At 47.1% G+C, this 11,830-nt stretch overlaps 1 protein-coding gene across 1 annotated transcript in view; it reads right to left on the reverse strand.

Moving 5' to 3' along the window:
• STK32B (serine/threonine kinase 32B) overlaps positions 1–11,830 on the reverse strand; it is a 384,696-nt gene that overhangs the window by 259,989 nt on the left and 112,877 nt on the right. The window contains exon 3 of the mRNA XM_040238370.1: positions 993–1,144. Coding sequence (XP_040094304.1) covers positions 993–1,144 — 152 coding nt within the window. The remainder of the gene's footprint in view (positions 1–992; positions 1,145–11,830) is intronic.

Consider the following 11,830-nt stretch of genomic DNA (forward strand, 5'->3'; position numbering starts at 1 on the left):
CACATACATGCTGAGAACACAGTGGTTATCAGAGGGAAAATGTCAGGGTCAAGGGAGTGTGAAATGATGAAAGGGGATCAACTGTATGGTGACGAATGGAGGCTTAATTTTTGGTGATGAGCACACTGGAGTGTATACAGAAATATAATGTTGTACACAAGAAACAAATATAGTATTAATAAACCAAATGTCCCCTCAATAAAAAGTAAATTAGAAAATTTCTCTTGCGTGGCAATTAAAACATGTAGCAGTTTTATTTCCCCCAAATAACTGAAGTACCTATGTGGCTGGAGACATGACAGACACACACTTGTTACCAGTCTCTAATGTATGACATTTCCCCACAGAAATGCCCATCTGAGGCATTTGGTAGGAGGAAGCTGGGCAGACTGGGAGGTAGAAGTCTCAGAAAGAGGAGACTTCACATGCAAAGGCACAGAGGCAGGGAAACCACCAGCAAAGTGGCAAATCTAGGACACAAAGCAGAGGCAAGAGCCAGCAGTGCAACAGAGAGAGTTTCAGAACGTGGATGGAACTGGGCCCTGAGGGCCAGATTCAGAAGTTGGAATTCAGCATATCCACACCGGGCAGCCATCTAGAGTGGAGTAAAACATCAGCTCCCAGAAGTCCTTCTTGCCATCAACATCATGCGGCTGATTTTCGATAAATTCCCTTAGAAGACTCCCACTTGACATCCTCTTAAAATATTTTACCTGCACTCTCAAGCATACAACAACCTTCTCTTCTAAATCAATTTCAATTCCGATTCACCAGGTAAGAGAATAGAATGAAAATTAAGCATGTGCTTAATGATTTCATCAGAAAATGACAATAGTCATTGGAAAGCGTACACAGCGAGATATTCAAAAGAACATCCGAACCCAGAAAATTCCATTTCCTCTCTGAACAATGCAGGATTCCTGCTGCAGAGCTGTGTTTGCATTTGGCTACACCATGAGGCATTCACAGCAGCCCTGGAGGGACTCACTCACCAAAGGTTGACCAGGAAAGGATGCTCCAGGCCCTGCATGATCTGGAGTTCCCGGAAGACGTTGCGCACCTCGTCCCTCTCGATGCACTTCTGCTTGTTCATGTACTTCATCGCATACATTTTCTTGGTGTCTCGCTTCTGCACGATGCACACCTGAGTGACAGCCAAAGGGGACAGCATTCAGACCAACATTTCAAAGGAACCAAAAGGGAAAGCCCCTCACTGCCTCCCCACATCTGGGTTCAAGGCTCGGTTCTGAAATCCTGGTAGGCGAGCAGCCCTGGCTATGCCACAGTCCCTCTACATCAGCACCATGGAAGAGCTTCTGATCAGGTATTGACACTAAGTACTGTCCATACAGGGATTCCTTGGTGACTCAGCCACAAAGAATCCGCCTGCCAGTGCAGGAGACATGGGCTTGACCCCTGATCTGGAAAGATCCCTGGGAGTGAAGCTGAAAGTCGTTCAGTCCTGTCTGACTCTTTGCGACCCCATGGACTATACAGTCCAGGGAACTCTCCAGGCCAGAATACTAGAGTGGGTAGCCTTTCCCTTCTCCAAGGAATCTTACCAACTCAGGGATCAAACCCAGGTCTCCTGTATTGCAGGTGGATTCTTTACTAGCTGAGCCACAAAGAAAGCCCAAGAATACCGGAGTGGTAGCTTATCCCTGGAGAAGACAATGGCACCCCACTCCAGTACTCTTGCCTGGAAAATCCCACGGATGGAGGAGCCTGGTAGGCTGCAGTCCATGGGGTCGTGAAGAGTCAGACACGACTGGGCGACTTCACTTTGACTTTTCACTTTCATGCATTGCAGAAGGAAATGGCAACCCACTCCAGTATTCTTGCCTAGAGAATCCCAGGGATGGGGGAGCCTGGTGGGCTGCCGTCTATGGGGTCGCACAGAGTAGGACACGACTGAAGCGACTTAGCAGCAGCAGCAGCAGCAGCCTATCCCTTCTCCAGGGGATCTTCCCAACCCAGGAATCAAACCGGGGCCTCCTGCATTGCAGGCAAATTCTTTACCAACTGAGCTATCAGGGAAGCCCTCCCCTGGAGAAGGAAATGGTAACCCACTCCAGTATCCTTGCCTGGAAAATCCCATGGGCAGAGGAGCCTGGTGGGCTACAGTCTGTGTGGTCGCAAAGAGTCAGACACAATTTAGTGGCTAAACAGCACAACCGCCTTCAACTGCAAGGAAACTGCAGCTGAGTGTGCTAATTAGAGTTCAACAAGCTTCTCAGTGTCAAATCCACAATAGTCTGACTTTGGAGCAACTCCCTAACTCACAAGGGGGTGCAGTGGAAGGGGGACCTGCTGTCAAAGAAGGCTGTCTGGAGGCGCTAATGCCAGAGGGGAGTCATGAAAGGCTGGCAAGATGGCAAAGTCAAAAGAAGAGACTTTCAAGGAAAAGGAAAGATATAAAGGAGGACATGGAGCCTTAGGACACCCAGCAAGGAGTACAGTGTCACTGGAAAAAATTAGCAGGAAGAACAGGTACCGTGTTCCCAACATCCTGATGGGGTTTTGCCTTCCTTTCCCCAGGTTGCCACATCAAAGGACCACAGACTGGGGGGCTCAACACAGGAGACATTTACTGTCTCACAGCTCTGGAGGCCAGAAGCTCCAAATTAAAGTGCTGACAGGGCCGTACCCTCTGCAGGCTCTCAGAGGGAATCTTTCTTGGCCTCTTCTAATTTCTGAAGGTTGTTACCAATCCTGGATGCTCCTTGCTAGCAGCTTAAGTAAGTCAGTATGTGTTAGTCACTCAGCCGTGCCCAACTCTTTGAGACCCCATGGACTGCAACCCACCAGGCTCCTCTGTCCATGAGATTTTCCAGGCCAGGATACTGGAGTGGGTTGCCATTTCCTTCTCCAGGGGATCTTCCCAACCCAGGGATCGAACCCGGGTCTCCTGCACTGCAGGCAGTTTCTTTACCGACTGAGCTACAAGGAAAGCCCTTGCTAGCAGCTACATCATGTAACTTTGGGGTGGGGTGACACTGTTCAGCTCAGTACAGTAACCATTCTTATCCCCCTCACTTGACAGATAAAGGAAGAGACGCACAGAAAGGTCTTAGACCTTCTTCACACCTTGGGACTCAAACTCAGACTCTCTGCCCCTCCAGCCAGTGCTTTTCACCAATGATGCTCCTCCCGGGAAACAAGGCTGTGATGGACAACACCAGGGATGTGGTCGCCGGCCTGGGAGTTCAGGGTTTTCTCCAGGCAGCCCAAGTTGCTCTTCTATTGGAACTCAGGACCCTTTCGGCCCCAACAGGCTGTGAATCTGAGGCAGATACAAGACGGTGGGGGCTTTCCTGGTGGCTCAGTGGTAAAGAATCTGTCTGCCAGTGTAGGAGATCTGGGTTTGATCCTTGGTCCAGGAAGATCCCACATGCCATGGAGCAACTAAGTCTGTGTGCCACAACTACTGAGTCTATGCTCTAGAGCCCAGGAACCAAAATGATGGAAGCCCCTATACTCCAGAGCTGGTGCTCGGCACCAAGAGAAGCCAGGCCGCAATGAGAAGCACGTGCACCTCAACTAGAGTGGCCCCAACTCGCTGCAAGTTGAGAAAAGCCTGCACAGCAACAAGGACCTAACAGAGCCCATTAAAACAAAAAATAAAAAAAGAAGATGCTGGACAAAAGCCTGAATTCCGATTCCCACTTTGGTTCTTGCTGCCTTTCTGAGCTTCTGTCTCAGCATCTGTCTGAACTGAGTTATCAAAGCCCACCCTGACCCACTGGGATGAAACTAAATGAGACTGAGGATGTGAGAGAGCCTGGCTGCATCTGGGGGATGATAAATGTCACACGAATCTTAATGTCTTAAAGAGCACATTTCATGAAACCTCCAAATGGGTGTTTTTCTAGGCAGTACAATCAGTGCCAAGAAGTTGTTGTTCAGTTGCTCAGTCATGTCTGACTCTTTGTAACCCCGTGGACTGCAGCACACCAGGCTTCCCTGTCCTTCACTATCTCTTTGAGTTTGCTCAAACTCATGTCCATAGAGTCGGTGATGCCATCCAAACATCTCATCCTCTGTAGTCCCCTTCTCCTCCTGCCCTCAATCTTTCCCAGCATCTGGGTCTTTTCCAGTGAGTCAGCTCTTTGCATCAGGTGACCAAAGTATTGAAGTTTAAGCTTCAGCATCAGTCCTTCCAATGAATATTAAGTGTTGATTTCCTTTAAGATGGCCTGGTTTGATCTCCTTGCAGTCCAAGAGACTCTCAAGAGTCTTCTCCAACACCACAGTTCAAAAGCCTCAGTTCTTTGGTGCTTATCCTTCTTTATGGTCCAACTCTCACATCCATACGTGACTACTGGAAAAACCATAACTCTGACTATATGCACCTTTGTTGGCAAAATGATGCCTCTGCTTTTTAATACACTGCCTAGGTTTGTCTAGGTTTTCCTTCCAAGGAACAAGCGTCTTTTAATTTCACAACTGCAGTGACCATCCACAGTGATTTTGGAGCCCAAGAAAATAAAGTCTGTCACTGTTTCCATTGTTTCCCCTTTTATTTGTCATGAAGTGATGAGACTGGATGCCATGATCTTACTTTTTTGAATGTTGAGTTTTAAGGCAGCGTTTCACTGTCCTCTTTCATCTTCCTCAAGAGGCTCTTTACTGGCATGAGGTTGAAGGCTCACAAACTTTACCAACAAACTTTAAGTTTGTATAAAACCACAGGAGGCAAAGGTGTGCTATACAAAAGCCCTGTGGGGCCCTGGTTCACAGGGATCTGAGACCCTTCTACAGCCCTGAGATCCACATCTGCAGGCAGACACGTGGTGGGTGGATCATTTTACTAATTAGGGTTTCCCATCTCTGTCACTCTTCATTTGCCTTCTCAGAAAAGGTGTGGGACAGACACGACTTCTGCCAGGGCTGGGAGCCCTGAAGCCCAGTCAGCTGCATCATCTCAGAAAGCTGAGGCTGTGATTCCATGGGGTCTGGGCAACACTTGTGAGAGGAAGAGCCCCTGTCCCCCCACCCTGTCCCCAGCTCTCGTTGGTATAACTGATGGTGGGCAAAGGTGCTGAGAGATGGCTCTCACCTCCCGGGGAAGGGGGGAAGTTGACACTCACGGCAGCTCAGAGACAGCTCGGGAGCTAGGGGAGACTCTTCAAAATGAGATTCAAATTCGAGCTTTCAAAGCTGAGCTCATGAGTTGCATAGGGCTTGGACGTCTGACTCTGGGTACCAGATAAGGAAGGGAGGTTGATACATGATATTGCCTGGAGGGGTTGAGCACCTCAGCCTCCTGGGCTCAGGACAGGTGTTCCAGAGGAAACGTCAGCCCTCCTCACCAACAGTCAGCTCTGCTGAGGTGCTGGGAAACTTCCAAACAGAGGAGATAGATCCCAGGTGGCCCCAGCACTCCTCAGCAGGGCAGCACAGACGCCCTTCCACCAGAAACCACAATTAATGAGGCAGAATACATGCAGTTTGGCCAGAGCCACTCCAGCTGCTGACTGGCAGTTAACAACCCTCATTAGTCTAATTCAGTTAGGAACTGATTTATCATTTATTAATTACAATTTATTGGGGCAAATAAATAAATGCTAGTGAGCATGGATTTCAGGCGACTTGTCATAAGAAAGACATGTGGCCAGCATACTGTGCGTCAGAAATCTGGGAACTGATCCCAGTTTGGCAGAGAAGGGGGACCGCTGGGTGTTGAGAATCTCCATCACACTGGCATCCAGCAGTGCCCAGTGGACTGCTCTTTCACAGCACAGATGACCTCAGTCTGCAGCACCCTTAGAGGTCTGAGAGGGTCCTAGGATGGTGTATTTTGTAAAAAGCTTCCCAGGGGAGTCTGACGTGCAGGCCAGCTAAGAATCACTTTGCTGGACTCTTCAGGAAAGTCCTTGTCTGGCTGCATCCTCAGTGACCTTTATGGTCAGGACTGTGAACCCCACTCTTCAGCTCAGGCAAGCCTGGCTCTGGGGACACAGATGACCTGAGAATCAGAGAAACCAGAGCTGTGCTGGGAACCCAGGACTGTGCAGGTGCAAAGGCTGGTGCTGCCCTTCTGTGGACCAGCCTGGATGCTTCTTCTTACATGATTCAGTTGACCTTTGCTGTGCTGCCCACCCCATCCTCAGCTTGGGTGCACTTAGCAAATCCTGTTGATTGATGGACAGCTGTAGTGTAACATTTAAAGACACTGGTTATGCTTGCAGGAGCAAGAATCTGAGGGAGGGGAACTAAATCGGGGAAAAGTGAAAAAATTCAGGATTAAGGTCAATATGCCAGCAAATTTGGAAAAATCAGCAGTGGCCACAGGACTGGAAAAGGTCAGTTTTCATTACAATCCCAAAGAAAGGCAATGCCAAAGAATGCTCAAACTACCACACAATTGCACTCATCTCATACGCTAGTAAAGTAATGGTCAAAATTCTCCAAGCAAGGCTTCAGCAGAACTTGAACTGTGAACTTCCAGATGTTCAAGCTGGTTTTAGAAAAGGCAGAGGAACCAGAGATCAAATTGCCAACATCCACTGGATCATCAAAAAAGCAAGAGAGTTCCAGAAAAACATGTATTTCTGCTTTATTGACTATGCCAAAGCCTTTGACTGTGTGGATCACAATAAACAGTGGAAAATACTGAAAGAGATGGGAATACCAGACCACCTGACCTGCCTCTTAAGAAACCTATATGCATGTTAGAAAGCAACAGTTAGAACTAGACATGGAACAGACTGTTTCCAAATAGGAAAAGGAGTACGTCAAGGCTATATATTGTCACCCTGCTTATTTAACTTCTATGCAGAGTACATCATGAGAACCGCTGGACTGGAAGAAACACAAGCTGGAATCAAGATTGCCGGGAGAAATATCAATAACCTCAGATATGCAGATAATACCATCCTTAAGGCAGAAAGTGAAGAGGAACTAAAAAGCCTCTTGATGAAGGTGAAAGAGGAGAGTGAAAAAGTTGGCTTAAAGCTCAACATTCAGAAAACGAAGATCATGGCATCTGGTCCCATCACTTCATGGGAAATAAATGGAAAAACAATCGAAACACTGTCAGACTTTATTTTTTTGGGCTCCAGAATCACTGTAGATAGTATTGCAGCCATGAAATTAAAGATGCTTACTCCTTGAAAGGAGAGTTATGACCAACCTAGATAGCATATTGAAAAGCAGATATATTACTTTGCCAACAAAGGTCCGTCTAGTCAAGGCTATGGTTTTTCCTGTGGTCATGTATGGATGTGAGAGTTGGACTGTGAAGAAAGCTGAGCACCGAAGAATTGATGCTTTTGAACTGTGGTGTTAGAGAAGACTCTTGAGAGTCCTTTGGACTGCAAGGAGATCCAACCAGTCCATCCTAAATGACATCAGTCCTGGGTGTTCATTGTACGGACTGATGTTGAAGCTGAAACTCCAATACTTTGGCCACCTCATGTGAAGAGTTGACTCATTGGAAAAGACCCTGATGCTGGGAGGGATTGGGAGCAGGAGGAGAAGGGGACGACAGAGGATGAGATGGCTGGATGGCATCACCGACTCGATGGACGTGAGTCTGAGTGAACTCCGGGAGTCAGTGATGGACAGGAAGGCCTGGCGTGCTGCGATTCATAGGTTCGCAAAGAACTGGACACGATTGAGTGACTGAACTGAACTGAACTGAACTGAAAGGGGAGTGGTCATGCTGGGTACCATTGTTCAGATATCTTTATCTGACATGAAGATTGCCTTTGGCAGACAATGATTGTTAACTACCTAAATGCATCCTCTCCCTTCTTCCTTTATAATAGGACAATTTTCTTCAAGGAGGCAGTGTGATCCATTAAATACTCACTTGCAGCCAGAAGTAGCCACAGTTCTCACCCGTGAGATATTAGACTGTTTCTGACTTCTAATTTTGCTTTTTGTTTTTTGACTTCTGCTTTTGCTCTCTGCATAAAAGGGAATAGCTACAGATCGTTCCAATTTTCTCCTCTGCACCACTTTTATTCTTTCTGCCTTGAGCACATATGTAACGTCTGGAGCTGCAGCAGCCACTTGTGATCTTGAGGCTGCAAGAGTCTCAGAGATACCGAAACTGTTACCATGGTGCTGCCTACCTTCGAACTTCTTGTTGTATGAGAATATCAGCCCTCTTTGTTTAAGCCACTCCAATGGCAGATTTTCTATTTCTCTCTCCTGAGAACATCTTCATCTGATATACAAGCTATACAATGATTTTTCATGGCACAGAAAGTCCATGTGGGCTGTGATCAATGGAGCCTCATTAAAGTGATCAAAAGTTAGCTTTGTGAAAATACTCATTTGGATGAGTCAATAAACATTTGATAAATGCCTGCCATGGTCCTGGCACTGTGCTAACCATGAAGATACGACATGGCTCTAAGAACTCAAGATTTGATGGAATACACAAACAATACTCAAGAGTGAAGACAAAGTACCTCACTTCAGGTCCCTGGGCCCCATACGGCTCAGCCCCCCTTTACTTCTACCTGTTACTCTCCTCCCAGCTCGCTTCTTACCCTGGCCTCTCTGCCACTCCTGTCTACCATGCTTTTCCCCATATGTACAATCTTGGTTGCTCACCCCCTTCACGCTCTGCCCATGAGTCACCCTATCCCAAAAGCCATCCCTGTACTCCTTCTGTGAACGAGCCAATCCCTCCTCAGTCCCCACCCCACCTCCTTGTGTCCCCTGTCATCCTGGCCAGCTCCCATCACCAAACATGCTTCTGGGTTTGTTTCCCTTTTGTCTGTCTCCCTTGCTATGGTGTAAACCCCATGATAACAGGGATTTTTCTCTCTTTTATTCACTGCTCCCTCCTTAGTGACTTGAACAGTGCCAAGCACAATTAGTTGACCTCTGTGGCTGGCTAGCTAGTTGGAGGAGTGGATAATTACTGCTTCAGAAAGAGCAGTGCTATGAGACAGATGAGCACATGAGAAGAGGAATCCTAACCAGGACATGTGATTAGGAGAAGGCATTGTGGAGGAGGCTGCATTTGAACATTCCTTGTTTCTCAGTCAACAAGGGCTGGCTTCATGACAATGGAAGTGTGGGAGGAGGTGGAAGGAAGTGCATTGCCAGGAGAGGGCACAGTCCCTCTGCAAACACAGAGAGCTGGAACATGTATGTTAGCAGTGCTCTCAACTTCCTCATCTGTAAAATGGAGGTAGGAGTATACCTATCTCAGTGGGTGATTTTGAGGGTTATGTGATAAGCACTTACTAAATTATTATTATTGTGATTATGGGAGAAGGAATTGGCAACCCACTCCAGTACTCTTGAATGGAAAATCCCATGGACAGAGGAGGCTGGCAGGCTACATTCCATGCATGGGGTCACAAGAGTTGGACACAACTAAGTGACTAAACCACCACCACCACCACCACCATCGTGATTATGATCATTATTCATACACGTTCTGAAGGTAAGAATAGAGAATGTTGAAGAGATGTGCAGAATTGGGAGAATGGCATTGAAACATGTATACTATCATGTAAGAAATGAATCGCCAGTCTATGTTTGATGCAGGATACAGGATGCTTGGGGCTGGTGCATGGGGATGATCCAGAGAGATGATATGGGGTGGGAGGTGGGAGGGGGGTTCATGTTTGGGAACTCATGTACACCTGTGGCGGATTCATGTCAATGTATGGCAAAACCAATACAGTATTATAAAGTAAAATAAAGTAAAAAAAAAAAAAGAATAGAGAATGTTGAAGAGATGTGCAGAATTGGCCCACCAAGGAGCTCAGGAACAACTTCACAATTGTTTGATGTGATGGTGAATTTTATGTGTCAGCTTGGCTGGGTCATGATGCCCAGGTATATGTTCAAAGAGGATTCTGTATGTGTAGGTGCTTTTGCATGCATGCCTGCTCAGTCACTTCAGTCATGTCCAACTCTCTGAAACCCTATGGACTGTAATCTGCCAGGGTTCTCTGTCCCTGGGATTCTCCAGGCAAGAATACTGGAGCAGGCTGCCATGCCCTCTTCTAGGGCATCTTCCCAATCCAGGGACCGAATCCACATCTCCAGCACCTCCTACATTGACAGGCATGTTCTTTACCACTGGATGCTTTTAGATAAAATTAATTTGTGATGAATTTAAACAAGTAGACTTTGAGTAAAGCAGATTTCTCTCCATACTGTGGGTGGGCCTCATCCAATCAATTGAAGACCTCAACAGAACAAAAGACCGACCTTCCCCAAACAGAGGGAATTCTGCAGCAGATGGCCTTTGATCTTGCACAGCGATATCAGCAACTTCCTGGATCTCTAGCCTGACAGCCTATCCTGCAGATTTTGGACTTGCTAGCCTCCATCATGATGTGAGCTAATTACTTAAATAACCCTATCTCTACCTCTCCCTGTACACCTCTTATTAGCTCTTTCTGGAGAACGTTGACTAATACAGATGGCAATGAATCAGCCAGGATCACAAGTCACCACCTAATGTCAACTTCTCCTGGGCCTGGGGAGCCATTGAGGCCTTCAGGGCTGGGCATTTGGCTTTTCTCCACAGTCCACTAAAATGTAAGCACAGGAAGCTCAAACTGCATGGTACTTGATTCTAAAGTATTTGTCCCCAGTCAGCAGAAAAAGAGATGGCAGAATGGAGAGGCATCCCTTGCCTGGGGCACAGCCCCATGGTGTGTCCAGCTCCACTCGAAACCGAACTGACCTCTCCTTGGGATGCTAAGAAACAGTGCACCCACCCCGTGGACCTGCATCTGTGAGTTCTGACCTGTATCAAGTGACGCTCACTCCCGCTCACCTGAGACACTGCTCGGCAGACATATGGAGACAGACCGTGGCGAACACCGAGGCAGCAAATGTGAGGAGCAGAAGACAGATGGCCTTGCGTGGCACGTTGCAAAGGCTGGTGTTGCAGGTTGAATTGTGTTTCCCCAACTCTGCATGGTGAAGCCCTAACCCCCAGTACCTCAGAATGTGAGGCATTTGGAGACACGGCCTTTAAAGAGGTAATTAAATTAAAATGAGGGCATGAGGGCAGGCCCTGATCCAATTGGGCTGGTGTCCTCTGGCCTCCAGAACTGTGAGACAACCACTTCTGTGGTTTAAGCACCCAGGCTGGGGAATTTTGTCACGTTGGCACAAGCAGGCCAATACGGTTGGCTTTTGTCCTGAGGACACTGGGGAGATACAGAAAGGTTTAAAAAGTGGATCCTGGCTATACAACTGTGAATGAATGAATAAAGGAAGTAACATACAAACATACGACATGGAAGATATGGCGTTTAGGGGGAGGGGAATGTTTTTCTAACAACAGGGTGGAGAGGAGTGTGGAGGTAATTCCAAGAGTGTTTTATAAATAATTTATTGCCACTGCTTACGCAAACAGTTTTCCTCAGGAGTCATAAGGGACATTGCTTTGTTAGGAAATGCCAAAAGGAGTCATGGGGACAAGGGTCCAGGACCAGCCCTGTTACTGCTAACCCTCTTATACTGGAATGTATTCTCTAGGATGAATCAAGGTTGAGACCGGTTTATAGGCAGAAAAAGTCCTCAGGAAGCTCATCCAGAAGATGGACTGAGACGTCATTGTGGGAAAATGGGAAATGCAAATGAGTAATGACGTCTGTTATTAATAAACTGGTCAGTAATGGATCATTTGCTCTGGCCAAGCTTGAAAGCCATTTGCAAGTGAGCCTGCATTTCCTCTGATATTTAGCTCTTAAAGCAGTCCATGGAAGCCAGCAAATTCCTCTAACCCGTATCTCAAGCCAAACACGGACTAATTAATATGAAAGGAATAAGTGTGTGTGTGCGTGTTAGTTGCTCAGTCCTGTCTGACTCTTTGCAACCCCATGGACTGTACCAG

Source organism: Oryx dammah, unplaced genomic scaffold, assembly GCF_014754425.2.
Source record: "Oryx dammah isolate SB20612 unplaced genomic scaffold, SCBI_Odam_1.1 HiC_scaffold_3, whole genome shotgun sequence".
In the NCBI taxonomy this organism is placed as follows: domain Eukaryota; kingdom Metazoa; phylum Chordata; class Mammalia; order Artiodactyla; family Bovidae; genus Oryx; species Oryx dammah.